A 21074-nucleotide genomic window follows, 5' to 3' on the forward strand; every position below is an offset into this window, starting at 1 on the left:
CATCCATCCATCCATTTTTTTTTGCTCTTATCCAATTTAGTGTCCCATGTAAGCTGGAGTGTATCTCAGTTCTGTTAGGTGAAGACTTATTTTGTGTGTGTGTGTGTGTGTGTGTGTGTGTGTGTGTGTATCTATCTATCTATCTATGTATATATATACAGTAGCAGTTTTTGATAGGGACTACATGGCCAACATCGTGGGGTGGGGGTGGGGTGGGGGGCATCACGGGATCTCCAAAAAAAAAGTTGCTCGTCCTCATGCTGCATTTTGGAGATGACATAGGCACCGATTGGTTTTCTATCACACATTTGCTGGGAGTAAGGGCGCCCTCCATTTGCGAGGTGCGCCTGCTGCTTGCGGCACAGGGAGGAGAGGGCGGGGCAGCGGGGGATTCTCTGGCTGGCTGGAGCAGCATCTAATAACCAACTAGCAAAATAAAACAAAATAAAAACAAACCAACAAACACGAAAACACCAGACATTATGATACATTATAATTTGCACCGATGTTTTTTCGAAATTCGAAATAAAGTGAGCGCGAGAGCCCTCAGTGCGCCTGCATGCTGCTGTGTTGAAGTCGGCTGCTTCCAAATAGAGCACATTTCATTCATAATGTTGTAAATCCTAGCCCATTATGTATTCATGATTTGAATCCTGGGTTGTGCGAAATCCTCTGTGAATCGCTACCTTATCGTGGTGGAGGGGTTTGTGTGTCCCAGGGATCCCAGGGGCTATGTTGTCTGGGGGCTTTTGGCCCCTGGTAGGGTCTCCCATGGCAAATTGGTCCTGGGTGAGGGACCAGACAAAGAGCGATTCAGAAGACCCTTATGAAGAGAACATCGAGGGAACAGTTTACCCTGACTGGGATAGGGTTACCGGGGCCCCGCCCTGGAGCCAGGCCCGGGGAGGGTGCCCGAGGGCGAGCGTCTGGTGGCCGGGCCTTAGTCCATGGGGCCCGGCCGGGCACAGCCCGAAGAGGAGACATGGGCCCATCCTCCTGCAGGCCCACCACCCGCAGGAGGCGCCATAGGGGTCGGGTGCATTGTGTGCCGGGCGGCGGCCAGGAGCGGAGGCCCTGGCGGACTGATCCCCGGCTGCCAAGACTGGCAATAGGGACATGGAATGTCACCTCTCTGGTGGGGAAGGAGCCTGAGTTAGTGCGTGAGGTTGAGAGGTACCGGCTAGATATAGTCGGGCTCACCTCTACGCATGGCTTGGGCTCTGGAACCAGTCTCCTGGAGAGGGGCTGGACTCTGTCTCAGTCTGGAGTTGCCCCTGGAGACTCTGTTGTCCTGCTGGGAGACTTCAATGCTCATGTGGGTAACGACAGCGAGACCTGGAGGGGCGTGATTGGGAGGAACGGCCTCCCTGATCTGAATCCGAGCGGTGTTTTGTTATTGGACTTCTATGCAAATCACAGTTTGGCCATAACGAACACCTTGTTCGAACATAAGAGTGTCCATAAGTGCACGTGGCAGCAGGACGCTCTAGGCCGCAGGTCGATGATCGATTTTGTAATCGTATCACCAGACCTGCGACCATATGTTCTGGACACTCGGGTAAAGAGAGGGGCTGAGCTGTCAACTGATCACCACCTGGTGGTGAGTTGGATCAGGTGGAGGGGGAGGACGCTGGACAGACCCGGTGCACCTAAACGCGTAGTGAGGGTGTGCTGGGAACGTCTAGCAGAGGCCCCAGTGCGCGAGATCTTCAACGCACACCTCCGGCAGAGCTTCAACAGCATTCCGAGGGAGACTGGGGACATTGAGTCCGAATGGACCATGTTCAGCGTCTCCATCGCTGAAGCTGCTGCATTGAGCTGCGGCCACAAGGTGGTTGGTAATCTCCGAACCAAATAGTGGACACCAGAGGTGAAGGGAGCCACCAGGCTGAAGAAGGAGTCCTATCGGGCTTGGTTAGCCTGTGGGACTCCGGAGGCAGCCGACAGGTATCGACAGGCCAAGCGGAATGCGGCTCGGGCAGTGGCTGAAGCAAAAACTCGGGTGTGGGAGGAGTTCGGAGAGGCCATGGAAAAAGACTTTCGGACTGCCTCGAAGAGATTCTGGCAAACCGTCAGGCGCCTCAGGAGGGGAAAGCGGTGCTCTACCTGCACTGTGTATAGTGCTGGCGAGCGCTGCTGACGTCGACTGAGAAAATTGTCAGGCGGTGGAAGGAATACTTCGAGGACCTCCTTAATCCCACTGACACGTCTTCCGAGGAGGAAGCAGAGTCTGGGGATGAGGGGAATGACCCGCCAATTTCCAGGGGCGAGGTCACTGAGGCAGTTAAACAACTCCTTGGTGGCAGAGCCCCTGGTGTTGATGAGGTCCGCCCCGAGGTCCTGAAGGCTCTGGACGTTGTAGGGCTGTCCTGGTTGACACGCCTCTACAATGTTGCGTGGAGATCAGGGGGCAGTACCCCTGGACTGGCAGACCGGGGTGGTGGTCCCCATCTTTAAGAAGGGAGACCGGAGGCTGTGTTCCAACTACAGGGGGATCACATTCCTCAGCTTCCCTGGGAAAGCCTATGCCAGGGTGCTGGAAAGGAGAGTTCATCCGCTAGTCAAACCTCGGATACAGGAGGAACAATGCGGTTTTTGTCCTGGTCGCGGAACACTGGACCAGCTCTTTATCCTCTCAAGGATACTTGAGGGTGCATGGGAGTTTGCCCAACCAGTCTACATGTGTTTTGTGGACTTGGAGAAGGCATTCGACCGTGTCCCTCGGGGTGTCCTGTGGGAGGTGTTGCGGGAGTATGGGGTGTCTGGCCCATTGCTACGGGCCATTCGATCCCTATACAACCACTGCAAGAGTTTGGTTCGCATTGCCGGCAATAAGTCGGACTCTTCCCGGTGGGTGATGGGCTCCGCCAGGCCTGCCCTTTGTCACCGGTTCTGTTCATAATTTTTATGGGCAGGATTTCTAGGCGCAGCCAAGTGGCGGAGGGCGTTCACTTCGGTGGCCTCAGAATCTCATCTCTGCTTTTTGCGGATGATGTGGTTCTGTTGGCTTCATCGGGTGAAGGCCTCCAGCTCGCACTGGAATGGTTCGCAGCCGAGTGTGAAGCAGCAGGAATGAGGATCAGCACCTCCAAATCCAAGGCCATGGTTCTCAACCGGAAAAGTGTGGAGTGCCCACTCCGGGTCGGGGATGAGTTCCTGCCCCAAGTGGAGTTCAAGTATCTCGGGGTCTTGTTCACGAGTGATGGGAGAAGGGAGCCGGAGATCGACAGACGGATTGGTGCTGCGGCTGCAGTGATGCGGACACTGCACCGGTCGGTCGTGGTGAAGAGGGAGCTGAGTGTAAAAGCAAAGCTCTCAATTTACCGGTCGATCTACGTCCCTACCCTCACCTATGGCCACAAGCTGTGGGTAGTGACCGAAAGAACGAGATCGCGGATACAAGCGGCAGAAATGAGCTTCCTACGAAGGGTGGCTGGCCTCTCCCTTAGAGATAGAGTGAGAAGTTCGGCCATCCGGGAGGGGCTCAGAGTAGAGCCGCTGCCCCTCCACATCGAAAGGAGCCAGTTGAGGTGGTTCAGGCATCTGACAAGGATGCCTCCTGGGCGCCTCCTGGGTGAGGTGTTCCGGGCATGTCCCACCGGGAGGAGGCCCCGGGGCAGACCCAGGACACGCTGGAGAGATTATATCTCTCGGCTGGCCTGGGAACACCTTGGTGTTCCCCCGGATAAGCTGGAGGAGGTGGCTGGGGAGAGGGAGGTCTGGGCTTCTCTGCTTAGGCTGCTGCCCCCGCGACCCAGCCTCGGACAAAGTGGATGAAGATGGATGGATGGATGGTTGTGCGAAATCCCAGAAATAAACCCTAGACAAAGCCAATCTATGAACTAAGGTGTAGGTCTATTAGGTTATGTTGTGGTGATCCTCGAGTTGGGGGATGGGTGTTCTGGAGTGCAAAATTAAAACCAATTAAAGATGGACAAGAAAAGTTCAAAGCCATCAGGTGCTCAGTTTAGAAAAAAGAGAAAAGAAGAGGAGGAGAAACGAGCAAAAGATACAGGTAAGCAGATGTGTCATTGGATAATGGCAGGTCATGTATCCTGAAACAATCAGAATCAGAATCAGAATACTTTATTAATCCCTAAAGTAATTATGTGGGTTACAGTTGGTCCAAGAAGAAATTATAAAAATAGTAACAGTAACAGACTAAACTCCAAACAATACATCATGTTACAGATTTTACACATTTAGGAACTAGCACTAAAATATACAGATCACTAAATTATAAATATCAAGAATTAACAGAGGTGATTATAAATAAATATCAAGAAAATTGGCAAGAATATTACAGAGTAGAAAAGAGCGTGTGTAAAAAGGGTGTAACTATTGCAGTTTACAGTGTATTAGATGGAGGAGTTGTACAGGGAGATGGCCACAGGCAGGAATGACTTCCTGTGTCGTTCCGTGCTGCTTTTTGGTAATCTCAGTCTCTCACTGAACGTGCTCCTGTGACTAGCCAGTACATCATGGAGTGGGAGGGAGGTATTATCCATGATTGTCCTTATCTTGAACAACATCTGCCTCTCAGACACCACCCTAATGGAGTCCAGCTCCATCCCCACATTACTGGCCTGGTGGATCAGTTTATTTAGTCTGTTGGCGTCTGTGACCCTCAACCTGCTGCCCCAGCAGGTGGAGGGTACCAGGGGTGGGATGGGGGGGGCGCCAGAGGGGGTGTTCGCCCAGGGCAGCAAACAGGCTAGGACCGCCACTGTATCTATCTATCTATCTATCTATCTATCTATCTATATATATATATATATATATATATATATATATTACGTGAAGTACCCTCAGAAGGTCTGCTAGATGATGTTAATGCAGCACTACGGATGATACCTACAACCACGATTACCGACACTAACGAGAGACACCCGGAATGGCTAACCGAAGGTCGGACGGTCCTGATCCCCAAGGACCCCAAGAAGGGACCGGTCCCATCCAACTACCGACCAATAACCTGCCTCAGTACTACATGGAAGCTCCTGTCAGGCATCATATTGGCTAAGAAGAACAGGCACATGGGTCAATACATGAGCGGGACACAGAAAGGGATTGGCAAGAATACCAGAGGCGCAAAACACCAGCTACTGGTAGACAGAACAGCCAGCCGAGACTGCAAGACCAGACTGACCAACCTGTGCACAGCCTGGATTGATTACAAGAAGGCCTATGACTCAATGCCCCACAGCTGGATACTGGAATGCCTGTTGTACAAGATCAACAGGACCCTAAGAGCCTTCATCAGGAACTCAATGGGGATGTGGCGTACAACACTAGAGGCCAACTCCAAGCCCATAGCACATGTCACCATCAAGTGCGGGATCTACCAAGGAGATGCTCTGTCCCCACTGCTGTTCTGCATAGGCCTGAACCCCTCAGTGAGATCATTAACAAGACTGGCTACGGATACCGACTCACGGAACGGAGCGGTTGTCAGCCACCTCCTGTACATGGATGACATCAAGCTGTATGCCAAGAGTGAACGAGACATCGATTCACTGATACACACTACCAGGATATACAGCAATGACATTGGAATGTCATTCCGACTGCAGAAGTGTAGTCGGATGGTAACAAAGAGAGGGAAGGTAGTCAGAACTGAGGGGATTGAACTACCAGAAGGCAACATTGCAGACATAGAGGACAGTTACAAATACCTGGGGATCCCGCAAGCGAATGGGAACCATGAAGAGGCCGCTAGGAAAGCTGCAACCACCAAGTACCTGCAGAGGGTCAGGCAAGTCCTGAGGAGTCAGCTGAACGGTAAGAACAAGATCCGGGCCATCAACACCCACGCCCTGCCCGTGATCAGGTACCCTGCTGGGGTAATAGGCTGGCCAAAGGAGGAGATAGAAGCCACTGACATAAAGACAAGAAAGCTCCTTACCATGCATGGAGGGTTTCACCCCAAGTCCAGCACCCTGAGGTTTGTACGCTAAGCGGAAGGAAGGGGCCGGGGACTGGTGAGTGTCAGCACCACAGTCCAGGATGAGACAAGAAACATCCACAAATACATCACGAAGATGGCCCCAACTGACAGTGTGCTCAGTGAATACCTCCGCAGCAGAAACCCAAGAAAGAGGAGGAAGGCGAGGAACCATCATGGAAGGACAGGCCCCTGCACGGTATGTACCACCGGCAGATAGAGGAGGTGGCTGATATCCAGAAATCCTACCAGTGGCTGGACAAAGCTGGACTGAAAGACAGCACAGAGGCACTAATCATGGCAGCACAAGAACAAGCTCTGAGTACAAGATCCATAGAGGCTGGGGTCTATCACACCAGGCAAGACCCCAGGTGCAGGCTGTGTAAAGATGCCCCAGAGACAATCCAGCACATAACAGCAGGGTGCAAGATGCTAGCAGGTAAGGCATACATGGAACGCCATAACCAAGTGGCCGGCATAGTGTACAGGAACATCTGTGCCGAGTATAACCTGGAAGTCCCGAGGTCAAAATGGGAGATGCCCCCAAGGGTGATGGAGAATGACCGAGCTAAGATCCTGTGGGACTTCCAGATGCAGACGGACAAAATGGTGGTGGCTAACCAACCGGACATAGTGGTGGTAGACAAACAGAAGAAGACGGCCATAGTGACCGATGTAGCGGTTCCGAATGACAGCAATATCAGGAAGAAAGAACACGAGAAGCTAGAGAAATACCAAGGGCTCAGAGAAGAGCTCGAGAGGATGTGGAGGGTGAAGGTAACGGTGGTCCCCGTGGTAATCGGAGCACTAGGTGCGGTGACTCCCAAGCTAGGCGAGTGGCTCCAGCAGATCCCGGGAACAACATCGGAGATCTCTGTCCAGAAGAGCGCAATCCTGGGAACAGCTAAGATACTGCTTGAGGACCCTCAAGCTCCCAGGCCTCTGGTAGAGGACCCGAGCTTGAAGGATAAACCGCCCACAGGGGCGAGATGGGTGTTTTTACATAAAAAAAAAAAAAACACACACCCAGCGCGCCCCTGCGGGCGGTTTATCCTTTATCCTTCACCACTATGTCCGGTTGGTTAGCCACCACCATTTTGTCCGTCTGTATCTGGAAGTCCCACAGGATCTTAGCTCGAATAGGATGAGGGATATATATATATATATATATATATATATATATATATATATATATATATATATATATATATATATATATATATATATATATATCGCCACTGTATATATACCACACCTCTATGGATCTTGTGCTCACAGCTTGTTCCTGTGCTGCCATGATGAGTACCTCTGTGCTGTCTTTCAGTCCAGCTTTGTCCAGCCACTGGTAGGACTTTTCGATGTCAGCCACTTTCTCTTTCTCTCTCTCTCTCTCTCCCTATATATAGAGAGAGAGAGAGAGAGAGAGAGAGAGAGAGAGAGAGTAAATGAGTTTCCGGTAAATACAGCTGAGAAATCATATGTTGCAGGAACTTTCAGACTTACAAACTGAGCATAAGTAAAGTTCACAACAAAATTCTTTGTTAGTATAGCACACATTCCCATTTTATTTGTTTTTATAAGCAATTTATTTGTGTGTTTTTTCTTAGTAAGGTTAACTAATCACAGCTTATAATGTATAGAGATTTTTGTTATTTTCTGAAATTTTTTCTTAAACTTTTAATTTAATTAACTTTTTTCTTTTTCAAAATTATTTAGATGTCATCAGTATTCTCTTCCACTCATTGAGCTGTACTGTACTTAAAATATATGTAACTTTTGTACTTTCTATACTGAGTATTATGAATTTATGCAGGTATTTATGTGCAGGAGAGACTACTGTACAATTCAAGAGTTCAGTGCATGGGCAAAAATTGAGAACAATCACAAGGAATAATATTGGAATGATGTTGTGTTCTTGAAAGTATATTTTAATTTTCAGAGAACAAATAAGCCGCATATAAATCATATCACTTCATTTTTCTTCACACACATTACTGTGTGGCTGTAAGTATAAAAATACATCAGTTACTTAATCTTAATTCATAAAGCTTGTAAAGTTAAAAAAAAACTTGTAAATTATAACAGCTAAAATTAATAGCTAAAATTATTTTATTATGCGATGTTGGGGGGCCAATTTTTCAAAGAATAAATACACACGTACAGATGAATGGTCAGATAACTCTCCGCACAGGTTGTAGAAATCCTCCAGGACAGCAGGGGGCGGTAAGTTTCCTCTCTGATTGCCGTTTGAGCTAAAAAGGAAAAGGGCGTTTCTTGTGGCACATGGTATCCAGTGAGTAAAACAGATGTGTGCAGTTCACTGAAGTGGATATATTCAGTTTTAATCTGCAGTTATACGCACACAGACGTGGTTTATTGTCCGCTGTGTGTGAAGTTGGTTCATCATGGTTCGAGCAAAACGGTAAGTTTGGCTAAGATGTATCTACGTGTTAGCTTGTCTTTATAGCGTCTCTGCTCTGTTTTTCTGGGTTTTCGTGTGGTCACAATCGGCGTGTAGTGTTGTAGAAACCCCGATAAGTTGTTAGTCTTAAATTATAAGCATACGGGTGCATGATTTATACTCCACTGATGTGATGGGAGCTGGCGCTAGTGAAGTTTGGAGTGATCCGGGAACAATAAATCTGGTATTTAGGCAGAAATTTGAGTTTTTATTTGTTATCTGTCTTTTGCTTTTCAGGGGAAAACACGCACAGAGACCAAATAAGGATGAGGTCTATGATGAAGACGACCCCGAAGCCTACAACGACATGCCTGTCCCTGATAAGGTAAGACACGCAGTGTTTTATACAGCTGTGGTCAGAAGTTTACATGCATCCTGGGCATGGATGTGGGGGTTTTAATGATTTCTTTGGAGTTTAACATGACTTCACATTATGTTGCAATTACTCAATGTGTGGCCCTTTGCTTACTTTACCTAAGTCGGTATTGTCCTCTGATTTCTAAACTAGAGGGTAGTTGGTGTGACTTCAAGGGGGATAAAGTATTATTTTGAAAAGAAGAGAGGTCAAATTATAGCTGTCAAATAATAATAACAAGATCTGAAATCTTGCCTGATTGTATGATTAAACTGTTGCTTTCTGTAACCAACAAAGCTGTAATATCTACGTTGAGCCAAACCCCTGTGACCTGTGAAGAATAAACTAAATAAAGACGAGCATGATCTCATATGGTGACTTTGATACAACTGTTCTCATTCTCAATGGTTTTTTCCCTTTTCTCTTTCAGAAATCCTCAACATACACAAAAGACAAGATCGATGAGTTTCATGATGAGAAGATTGCAGTAAGTTCCCCTCTTTATTTGTTCTATGGTAGGTGTGCAGTGCAGCAGTTGTGTTCTGTAACCTTTCTTCGTGCTCCGGTGTCTTTGCCGCAGAAACTTCTTGCCCGAGGTGTTCAAATGGAGAGCGACCAGGAGGAAGTGGACGATGAGGTAATGTCGTACGTGTTTGTTTAAAAGTAACTGCAGATGAAAAATATAGAGGAACAGCCGAGAAGACCTGAGATTATTGGAATTTCACAGGAGGAGGTGATGCCCCTAGATCTTTCTGAGTCGGAAGATGATGAAGGGGAGGAAGAAGAAAATGAGGAAGAGGGGACAGATATGGAGAGTGATTTAGAAGGGAGAAATGAGGACGGTAAATTGACCTTTTTTTTTCTTTTCTTTTTTTTTTAATGCTTGTTTCATTTTGAGCCTGTCTCACTGTGTTTACATTGTCTGCTGCAGAGCTCCCTAATGAAATGGCCTGGGGCAGAAAGAAAAAACTGTTCTACGATTCAGATTATGTGACCTCAAGTAAGAACCTTTTATCTCAAGCTGTATTATTGCATTGTGTGATGATTGCATTATCTTTTATTATGCAACATTTCGATCACTGTTATTACAGAAGGGAAATCACAAGAAGAGTTGGAGGCTGAGGAACAAGAAGAAGAAGAAGAGGCTAAAAACATCCAAAAACGTTTAGCTGCAAATCTGAGCGAGGAGGATTATGATTTGAACTTTTTTCAGGTATTTAACACTCTCTCGTAGGCCTAATGACATGCCAACAGAAACTTCTAATTCTAATTGTATGTCTTTGCCTAAATGAAGGAATTTGCTGTGGCGAAGGATGAAAGCAAGCCTGTGGAAAAAGAGGAGAGGATTGTGAAAGACCTGAAGCAGATGTCTCAGAAGGAAAAAATGAAGCTTTTGAAGAAAGAGTCACCAGAGCTGCTTGAGCTCATTCAGGACTTCAAGGCAAAGGTAAGAGACAAATAGGAAGGACACAACTTCAAACTGAAAGAGCCTTTAAATTTTCAAGTGACGTGGAATTGATGTGACTTATTCCTGTTTCTTTGTACAGCTTAACGAGCTCAAGAATGAGCTTCAGCCTCTCATGCAAATGGTTAAGGAGGGAAAGATCCCTGCAGGAAAGGTGAGCACACTTGGCTACATTTCTCTCATGGTGTTGCTTTCAGCCACTACAGGTTTGCCGTTTCCTGTGATAAAACACACAAAAAAGCACACACACAAAAAGCTGCGTACATTACTTGCTCTGTTGCAAAAAGCAGACAAACTGTGAGAATGAAGCATGTAGTCGTTCAAGGGACCAGTAGAGATCAAAACTGAGCTTAATTATACCATTATTGGGCTTTCTAATTCAGGCCAGAATTGAATGAATAATGATGGACACAGGCGTCAACACCATGACGCCTGTCTTTCTTGTATTTTGTGATAGTATTGTAAGTTCCTCTGTGTTTCCCACCTTTAATCATGAGTAAAGGAGAAGATACTCATACTTGTGGTGCACTGCTTACAGCCTTATTCGTAAGTAAGCTTCTTTCAGCTGCTCAGATTTTTACACCGGATACGCGTCCACATGCAAATCCACATCCAAATATCTCTGGCTGGAATCAAACCACCAACTTTTTGCTTGTGAACCAAATGTGGTAACCATTACACCACTGGAGGCTTGTAGCCTTACCAAGCCAAGGTTCATAAATACGCAGAGTGTTTGAGATATTCCGATTATGTTTTCTGGTAGTTCAGAGATTAACTTTGTTTATTATTTTTCAAAACACATAAGGACAGTTGGTGGTTTTATGGTTATACCATGTAACATATACTGTGGTATAACCTGTATATAGTCAGCTAGACTATGATCACGAAAACAGTCTTAATTCTAAAACCACTAAACTCCTTGTCATGAACAGACTTCAAGTTCAGACAACAATGGGAGACCTCACATTTATGTGTTTGTGTATATGCAAAACAGTTGGTGTAGACGTGTTTGAGTATACAGGAACATGTCATCAATATCATGAAAATCAACGATGTGAATCTGAACATCTTTCATCCTGTGCTTTTTTTTTCTTTGTTTGCTTTGTTTTTTTACCTAAAGGGCGCCGATTACCTGAAGACAAAGCAGCAACTTTATCTGAAGTGAGTTGTGATTGGATTGTAGAATCACATGACAAACTGTCATGCTCTGTCACTGAATGATGTTTCTCTCCTCCCACAGTTACTGCACAAACATCAGCTTCTACTTGGTGCTGAAAGCAAAGCGGATACCTGCTCACAACCACCCTGTGATTGAAAGACTGCTCACCTACAGAAATGTAAGTCCGCATACTGATGTTTAGACCATGCTCAAAAAAAGGTGAGCAGTTTCTCCTAGATTTGGTACTTAAAAAAAAAAAAAAAAAAAAAAGCACACGAAAGCACAACTTTGAACATTTGTCCAAGAGGATTGTTGCAGGATTTGTGACGTGTGATTATGAGCCCTAGAGCTTAACCCAAAAGGCAGGTTTAGCAAACTGAGAACAAACCCTGAACTTTGAATTAATTAACTTTGAAATGCTAAATTCAGAGTTCAGTCAGTCTAAGTGTTGGAAATCATCAGTGGAGCTCCCTTCATGTAAATATGTGCAGGTAATCCACGCTTATATGATCTTTGATCTGAATTAAATAAATAGCATCAGAGAGATACTTCAGGTTCAGCAGGTCAGGTTCACAGGGGTTAAAATAGTTGCTGTTTGTTGCAACTAAAAACCAAAATCTTTTACTGTGTGTTTGTTACTTTGGTCAGCATCTTTTATTTGTGATATTTCACTGTATTAACACTCCAAACCAGCACCATGAGACACACGATTATGAAATATCTTCCGACACACATCCTACTAGGCTGATCACAAAACTCCACAAAATGCGAAATGTCTTACTGAGTCTCTGATGCCTGCCTGCAGCTCATCAATGAACTAGGCACAGTAGATGCTCGGCTCGCTCCAGAGTTTCGCCAGCTACTAGCTGGTGGAGAGAAAAATAAGGCAGGAAGCAAGCAAGCAGAAGGCAAGAAGTCTAAAGTCTCAAACAGGAAGGGAAAGGTAAGAGAACAACATTAATATTCTACTATATTACATCTGCAGCAGGGGTTATCTGAGGACACTCGTCAAAAACATTAATATACATGAAGAGCATCCTCAGATGACCCCTAGTGCTGCCGTTTAACTTTTATATTGATTGCTAATGTGTGTGTATGTGTGCATGCACCCACTGGATACAGGAGTCTGGAGAAGCTGTTCCTGAGGCTGAGGAGGAGTCAGACTCTGACCTGGATGAGGAAGAAGCTCTACGCTTCTACAAAGAGGCAGAGGAACGGTTAAAATTAAAGAGGAAGGGCAATAATCCAGAAGATGAAATGTAAGTATGCACTTTGACCTTACAGAAAAAGTACAGGAAGTGTACTCATGGGATGTGTCTTTGATATGCAGAGGATTTGGGGTCAGAATAACAGGAATCCGTGCTGACTTGCATGTTGCAATAGATGTCACGATGTAGCACATTTGATATACTATACTGTACTGTATTGGGAAATGCTGAGGGCCAGATGTACTAAGTGGGGCAATTGCAAAAATGTGACAAGTGGAATGGAAATTCACCAGGTGATCTAACAGCGAGAAAGTTGATAAACAAAGACACAACCAGTTTATTTTAATAATAACCAATATTAGAGGAGTAGAAGTGTAAAGGGTGTCTCTCTAAAGACAGTGTGGCAGTTAATTAATAAATGAGAGGCAGTTGAATCAATAAATAAAGGTGAGATCTTCTGTTCAAAGATGCTGGGGACTCTTTGTGGTCCAGAGGAGTGAGTTGCTGGTCATGCACCTCTCGAATTCTGTTACATTTTCCGTTTGCATCCTCACCTATTTTCAGAGTGAATGAGCTTGAGGCAAGTCTGCCTGTACAGGATTTTATATGACATATATATGCGAGGGAATGCCAGATGGTGCAAAACTCACGGAGGGAGATTTCTGCAATAGTTCTTGGAGATAACTGCATAACCGGATGTGGATGTGAGATTCAGTCACCCTCGGTGCTCATAAATGGACCATGAGACTCGGGTGGTGCACAGAAGTAATCCAGAGGAGAGCTACATTATTACAAACCATACCAGGAATCTTTTTGTAACAGCTGGCCTGTACGACGTGTGGAAGAACATAAAACATTATTAACCATCAGCTCCCGAGACACCGGTGTAGAAATTAATATATTGTATTTTCCGCAGGCTGAGTGAAGCTGTAGATACTTGTTAAAGTCAGTACTACATTTTGTAGAAGTTGGATATTAATCGCTGCTTTTTGACAGGCATTTCAGTTTTTTATGCAATAGCTCCAGTAGAGGAAAGTAAAAAGAAAAAACTACATGAAAGGTGAGGCGAGGTGTCCGTGTGCGGACTGCTGAGAAAATACACTGAAATTTTTGTGTAGAAATGTGACCAGAAGCCGGAAACACTGCAAACTGCTCTGCTCGCTCTGTAAAGTCTTACATCCCTCTGAGTGGTTCAGTTCTATTTAAATACCAGTATTATTGGGGAGCTGAAATATGTGTGGCTTGGCTCTAAACATGTAGAGAGCAGTTACAGGACAGACTGGTGTTCAGTTGCCAAAATGACACTGTGCCTCTGGTAGAGTATTAACACTAAAAGAGCCATATTGGATGTTTTGGTAGTACTGAATCAAATTTATATAAGGTAAAATCAACCAGGAGAGTAAAACATTAAGAAAATCTTTGCATTACAGGATGGAGGAGAATGAAGAAGAGGAAGAATTGGATCCAAATGCAAAGAGAGGAATCACTTACCAGGTACTGAGTGAGACACACTCATGTATTTGCATGAAACATAAGTACTTACAGCAGAAATTGCATGGATGGATCGCACTGATAACTGTAGCATATGCCACAGCTTGTTTAATAATTATTAAAGTGTTACATTTTATAACCATGGATACATTTTGTTTTTAGTGTTACACAAGCATACCTCTTTGTATGCTGACTCATTTTGACCTTTTGGTATTAAAAAAAAAAAAAAAAAAAATCTTGTCTATATTGTATATGTATATATATGATAAATATATAGGGAATTGTAGTTGGATAACAGATTAATAATTTCGTCCCAATTAAATAAATGAAAATGATGAAAATGAACAACTTAACTTCTTGAAGCAGTCATTTATTTGCCATTGCTGTTGCTGGAGAATGGAGTCTAAACAACACCTTTTGGAAGTTCTGGTGTTAATAAACGTGATTGAGGGCCATCTGCTGGGCACTCTCAGTAGTACACTAAAGATTTTATCCAGCTGTAGTTCAAGAAAATGGATTGCAGTGTGCATATCGAGTTGTTTTACTACAGCATCAGAGAGCGCGTTTGCAAAATTCTGCTTAATATTCCTTTAAACGTACGTAAGTGCAAGCTTTAAAGTGTTCTCCACAACATTGCTTGTTTACATCTCTGGATTCGCCTCCTTCAAGTTTTCTAGATCCAGTGTGTGACACTGATTTCTGAATTGTATTAATTATGTTTGTCTAACAATTCCACAGATGGCCAAGAACAAGGGGCTCACGCCGAAAAGGAAGAAAATTGACCGTAATCCCAGAGTCAAGCACAGAGAGAAGTTCAGACGGGCTAAAATCCGCAGAAAGGGACAGGTCTGTATTCAACATGTTTTATTACATCGTTGAGCAAGGAGTTCAGGGATTGTCTGAAGACTCTTAAAGAGGATGTGCTGGATTATGACACACATTTCTGCGATGCGTTTTAAAATTGCTGCTTGTTTTGCCAGGTCCGAGAGGTTCGTCACGAAGAGACGAGATACAGCGGAGAGCTGTCTGGTATTCGTGCTGGTGTCAAGAAGAGTGTCAAACTCAAGTAACCGAGTCCAGAATATGCTGCCAAGTGTGGCAGTGAGATTGAACCAGTACCATTGGACTGTGATTTTAAATGTTTATTATTGGGGGACCTTGCAGGAAAGAAAATATTGTCATTGTTTTAAAACTTGAAACTACTTTTCTGATTACTAGAAAGTGTGAATAAACATTTTAAAACCTGGATATTGTCCCTTTACAGAGACTGTTTAATGCTTCAAGGTTCATTCTTAGAACACACACAACGAACAAGGAAGATGTGACTTACAGTCGTCGCTAAGGTTTTGCAACAGTAGAGCATACTGAATATACAGTAACTTGCCAGCAGAACAGGCAGGTATGAATTGCAGCCAAATGTGGATCGCGTAAGAATACAGACACAACTTAAAGCTGCTCAGACATGCAGATACGTTCTATCAAGCCACTTGTTGAGTTATGAAGTTGTCGTGCGCCGATGTCAAGTTGCTGACTATCCTCTCCTCTATCTCCACCTCATTCTTCACATCCTCCTCAGCGAGGATTAGCTCAGCCTGCGTCTCAGGGGTCACCACCACCACATAACCCCGCCTAGAGTCCAGTACGTTGGCCACCACTGCTTGGTGCCTGTAGGTATCCAGAGCTCGTCGAGCCTTGTCCAGCAGGATTGACGCGTCCGTCTCGAGTTTGAAGGATATGACAAATGCCTGAGGTGCCCAATCTTTCACCAGTGGGGACAATATCTTGGGGACCATTTTCATGCTCAGCTGAAGGGCAGAAGAAATATTGTCATTACTAGCAAGACTAAAGAGGCATACACACAGGAAGATGTAATTCAGCAACTGAGAGAAGCAACAATAACAACTGCTGAATTAAAAGTATGTACAGCTGTTTAACGCAGCAGTTCCCAACCTTTTTTGCTCCACTAACCGGTTTAATGTCAGACCATGTTTTCACAGACAGGCCTTTAAGGTGTCGCCGATAAATACAACAAAATAAAATTATATGACCAAGACAAAAACTGTGGTATTTTCTAAATAATAAACGCAAATTAACTGTGTAATTGTGTAACTTTTTTAGCAGTGTCCTCCTGAAATGCTCCAACAACATTGAGAGTAACATCCTCCTCTCTGCCCTTTAATGCTCTCTGGTTGCTATGGTAACATGTAAATATTTCTTTCAAAATAAGACGCACAACTACAACACGGGGAAAAATCCTGGGAAACCGAGTTAATGATAATTTCACACCCAAGCCTCAACTCTTGCGGCCCGGTACCAAACGACTCACGGACCGTGGCCTGGGGGTTGGGGACCGCTAGCTTAAGGGTTCACAGTTATACCTGGAGTTTATTTCCTAGCTTCAAGTACAAATTAGTGTTCTGTTTTAGGACCATATATTGATGCTTATATAACAATAAAAGTAAAATTATTTGCAAACAACAGGAAAAAAAAGCTTCATCCAAGAATCTGTATTTCTTACTGATGCTCATCAGACACAAAGACACTGTGGTATCCGTGCACAGAGGTCTGGGGATCTTCCAGGAACAGTGACTCTCTAATTATCATTAGGTTAGCAGCATATGTTACCATGGCAATATTCCCCTGTAAGAAGTGAACCACCTTCGTACTCACATCTCATGCTTCCTTTTACAGACCTCCGAACTGAAGTGGTGAATAGAAGGCAGACCAATAACACCATTTCCCCCCCACCCTCACCTGAAGAGGTCCGTTGGAAGACTGGATTTTGTGTTCAGGCATCTCAGATGCTGGGATGTAGAAATCAGACACTGCTGCAGCCAAGTAAAACATAGCCTTTGATCCTAAGAGCAGAACAAAAACTTGTGAAGATGTTTTGAATGTATGTTAGACAAAGCCAAAGCTCAGGCCTGTAACCTGCTGTTACCTATTGTGCTGAGTGCCTGCGCTGCTGCTTTGAGTAGGTGCAGATACTCTGACAGAGTGTTGAACTCGATAGGCAGAAGAAGTCTGCTTTCTTTCACCTCCTCGTATCTCTTCAGCACTTTGGCAATGTTCGGTAGCACCTGCTGATTAACCACCACTTCACCAGTATTACCAGGCGCTCCTCCACCTTGAAACTCCAGAGCGTCAAGCATGTTGATGGTTAAAAACATCCGCGTGTAGGGGTAGAGTGAGCGATGCCTGTGTAGGAAAATGACTGCATAACCAGAGTCTATGAAATACTCTGCAGAGGAGGCTCCTCGCCTGCCGCTGCTGAAGTTATCGAGGAAGCGAACAGTGCGGGACTCTAGGGGAACCTTGGTGCCTCCTGAAGTGATGAGAACCACCTTTCGGCCTGCTTCTGCATGAAAGCTGGCAAAAGCAGCCATCTTCTCTTTGACCTCCTCCACATGGGAGGGAACAGCAAATTCTTCTGCTAACTTCCCATCAATAGACGATATTCTGGGTTCAGCCATCACCTGACAAGAGAAAAGAAGGAGGCATCTTTAAGTGATGCCTAATGTGATTCAACAGTCTCCAGTGGCAGGTTTGTTTTCAAAGTGGGACATTTCAGTATCAGATTACCCCGCTGTTGGTTTCTGCAGGTCACAAATGTATGGATGTACAGTTATAAATCACACTTGGCCTACTTTAATAAAGCTGACTGGAACAATATTAACATAATGCTGATAATTTTACACCCAAAGCATGACATTTAACCACAAAAACTACATTTTTCTGTTCAGTATTTAGAAAATGACTGTTAATGAAGACTGTTAATTATGTGCTTCACTATTTTTTTCTCTGTTTTTGTAAAACAGTGCATTTGAAAATTCATGGATAAAAATAATAATTGTATTTTAGTATTATAAATATCATTTTGATTAAAGAGCTTGTGCATACTGGTGGGTTAATCATTACAGAAAGATAAAAAAAAAATAATTTTGGTAATTCCCAACACTGTAAATTTAGGCCGAGTGTGGCATAAACATTACTCTGGGTGATGATCTGTTGAATTTGTTAAGCACTGTAAATGTACATGCAGCCATGTTCCTGTATCATCTACCTGACGGTAACAAGAATTAATGGTCTGCTGGATGGCTATGATCGTTGTACATTTACATAAAATTTAAGAAAAAAAAACAAAACGTACAATACATAAGCATAAAGTAAACTGAATTCCCACTTTATTAGGTACAGTTTACTTGGACTAATCCAACAAATTCTGCAATTATGAGGATTTAAGTAGTCTCCCCCTATGCATCCATCAACCCACTTCTGCTTATCAAATTCAAGGTCACCAGGGGGGCTAGATCTTAAAATGCTGTCGTCATTTAACATTTATGAACACTAATCATCTCCTTCTCCTGACTGTGTAGACCTCTGTCCCTCAAAGAACTCTGCTTAGTTTCTCTAGCAAAGTGCCAAAAGTGTTTAAACATATCGGTGCAATAACTTAAACTGTCCACTTTTTACAGTCGGTTTTAAATTGTGGTATTTCTGATATTATGTCTTATCTATGTTTGTATCTATAGCTGTTTGTCCCATAGCCTGTGGTTTCCAAATGTCACAGCTGACTAAGGAGAAGAAGAATATGAAGGAAAAAAACCCACACCTCCCTGAAACTCCTCGCTTTGTTCACTGACCCGTTTATAGGTCTAATAACAGGCTACGTTTACATTAATGCATATTCTCGCATCATTATTACGTATGGGTGAACTTCACAGCACACCGCTGACGTGATACACGCCTGTTTGCGGTTAAATGACAAGCGACAGTAAACACGCTGTCAAAGTGGAAGGTGGACACTTTCTTTGGCTACTCAATGTGCAGTAATAAGAAAGGCGACACGACATAGCGCTACATGCTCTCTGTGGGTAACTTGCACCTGCGGTAATACCTTATATAAAACGTAAACGACGTCTCAAACTCACAGACAAAACTTCAAAACACCCCACTTTGGTAATCCGATACCTCCAAACAACTTGTGCACTTCCTGAAGGCCAACTCTTTGGTTTTTATAAATACAGCACAACGCCTCCAGCTCCCCTAGCGGCCGTTTGCGGTATTAAACAAAGAAATGGTATTCTGCTTTTGAGTCAGCAGTGCGTCAATTATTTTTCCCTCCTGCTTGAAGTGTCAAACTTTATGAAACCCGAACATCAACGGAGAGGACAAGGGGAATTTCTCTCAAAAAGGGGATCTTTTTGCATTGGACTGTCCCACTGAATCAGCAGATACAGTCGACGAGCAAAGACAAAATATTGAATTGAACTTTGTGTGTGACTAGTTTGACAAGGAACTGCATCATTGAAAGTTCCTTTTCTTTGGATGTTGGTGCGCGTTTGTACATCTAATTTCTGGTAAGTTTTGAAAACGATTTAAATACAAGCTTTTCGGGGAGGAGAAAAATACGTTTATTTGGAATTCAATATAGAAAAAATGATATGTTTTATTTTGCTTATGTGTCCTACAAAGTTCTTCACATGTGTGTCTTGTACATGTCATTTGTGTTTAAATCTGAGATTAAAATGAATATTAATAATAATCCAAACCAAAAACAAGTGCATTAGAAACATGACAATCTGAACATTTTTATTGTTATTTTTAATTTTAGGCAAAAGTAATGTTTTTATAGTTTAAGGGAAAAGTCTGCTTTTGTGAATGCGTTTTTGTTTTTAATTTCTTTTTCTTTCTTTCTTTCTTTCTTTCTTTCTTGCTGTTTTTTAAATAAATAAAGCACTTACTGAGCAGCTAGTAAGACTAGAACAAACCTATAGAAATGTAAGTGCATTACAATATGATCCTTCCAAGCCCTCTTTCAATCTGTTAGCTTTGAGCTAGTTTAATCTCATTTATCGCAGAATAAATGTGTTTTAATTTAGGTTTAGATTATTTCATTGCATTCCAGCTGAGTGTGCAGATCTCATGTCCTCTAAACTCTGCTCCTTAAGTGCGTCCTATTTCATTGTTTAAAAGACTCGACAGTCTGTCTCTGTGGGAATCTGGGAAAATGTGATGGGAGCCGATCTCTGAGCTCTGCCACCATTGTCCCATTAAAAAGTACACAGCAGACATGGCATGACAGGTTCACAGTCTTAGGATTCCCCTAAACCACAGCTGGTTAACCACTGGTTAAAACTTAATTTGTTTCACACTTGGTGTGTGTGTGTGTGTGTGTGTGTGTGTGTGTGTGTGTTTTTGGGGGGGGGGGGGTCATGCATATGAATGGATACAGGTCAAATACGAAGCAAAGCAGCTTAACCGCACAACAGTATAAAGGTTTTGGGTTTTTTTCAAGTTTTCAATATTTTTGTGGTTTATTGTGTGTGTCACTTTCATTTCAAATTTTTATTTTTACTGCTATCCAAATTTGATCTGAACACTATGTAAGGGTTAAAAGTGTATTGCACAGTTTTTATGTAATATTTTATGTAAACGTGACAGGAGAGTTTATTTCTAGAAATGAAGTATAAATTCTTATTTTTAATTAAGTGAACAATTTTGCTATTATCTGAACCCCTTCTTTGTTGTTGTTGTTGTCACTGTTATGACACCATGTCATAGTATAAGGCCCTTACCAGGCGCCTGTGGCACTTTTTTAAAACTGTGTTGTTTATTTGTTGTTTATTGTAGACTGTACTATTTTTTTTCTTCATCAAGCTGCTGTAACACAACAATTACCCTTGTAGTATCAATAAAGTATCTCTCTCTCTCTCTCTCTACAATAATATATATAATAAATATATACATATATACAAAAAGATGTAGCTAAGGATAGTCCATTTTCAGGATTTGTGATTTTCAAAAATTAAAGAAATCATCTGAGAAACTAACGAATGACAGATTCTTTAACAAAACAACTCACAAAAATCAGCTGCTTGGTCAGTGTGAAGACTATTTTTGGATATATAAGTTTTATTCACCATAAACTTTTTATTTCAGCCTAAAGTGGCACATCATAAGCTAGAGGAGGGCAGGCTGAGCCAGTATA

The 21074-nt window shown here is 43.5% G+C and overlaps 2 protein-coding genes across 3 annotated transcripts; one reads left to right on the forward strand and one right to left on the reverse strand.

Annotated features, from left to right (window-relative positions):
* Window positions 1-8188: 8188 nt before the first annotated feature.
* On the forward strand, window positions 8189-15329 carry utp3 (UTP3 small subunit processome component). The gene is made up of 16 exons (XM_031757571.2): window positions 8189-8366; window positions 8643-8730; window positions 9191-9247; window positions 9341-9397; window positions 9488-9602; window positions 9692-9760; window positions 9852-9973; window positions 10055-10207; window positions 10308-10379; window positions 11346-11386; window positions 11466-11562; window positions 12190-12327; window positions 12507-12643; window positions 14023-14086; window positions 14822-14929; window positions 15064-15329. The coding sequence occupies exons 1-16, from the start codon at window positions 8350-8352 to the stop codon at window positions 15151-15153; spliced, it is 1425 nt and encodes a 474-aa protein (XP_031613431.1). The 5' UTR covers window positions 8189-8349; the 3' UTR covers window positions 15154-15329.
* Window positions 15211-19094, reverse strand: ppcs (phosphopantothenoylcysteine synthetase). 2 transcript variants are annotated; one of them, XM_031757572.2, is made up of 4 exons: window positions 18981-19094; window positions 17025-17559; window positions 16838-16941; window positions 15211-15888 (listed from the first exon to the last, which is right to left on the reverse strand). In XM_031757572.2, exons 2-4 carry the CDS (start codon window positions 17554-17556, stop codon window positions 15562-15564), a joined length of 963 nt encoding a protein of 320 aa, XP_031613432.1. In that variant the 5' UTR covers window positions 17557-17559; window positions 18981-19094; the 3' UTR covers window positions 15211-15561. The 2 variants fall into 2 exon arrangements, with proteins under 2 accessions (XP_031613432.1, XP_031613433.1); XM_031757573.2 differs by having other exon boundaries at window positions 19015-19082.
* Between the last annotated feature and the right edge of the window lie 1980 nt (window positions 19095-21074).

This window comes from Oreochromis aureus, linkage group 5 (assembly GCF_013358895.1).
Source record: "Oreochromis aureus strain Israel breed Guangdong linkage group 5, ZZ_aureus, whole genome shotgun sequence".
In the NCBI taxonomy this organism is placed as follows: domain Eukaryota; kingdom Metazoa; phylum Chordata; class Actinopteri; order Cichliformes; family Cichlidae; genus Oreochromis; species Oreochromis aureus.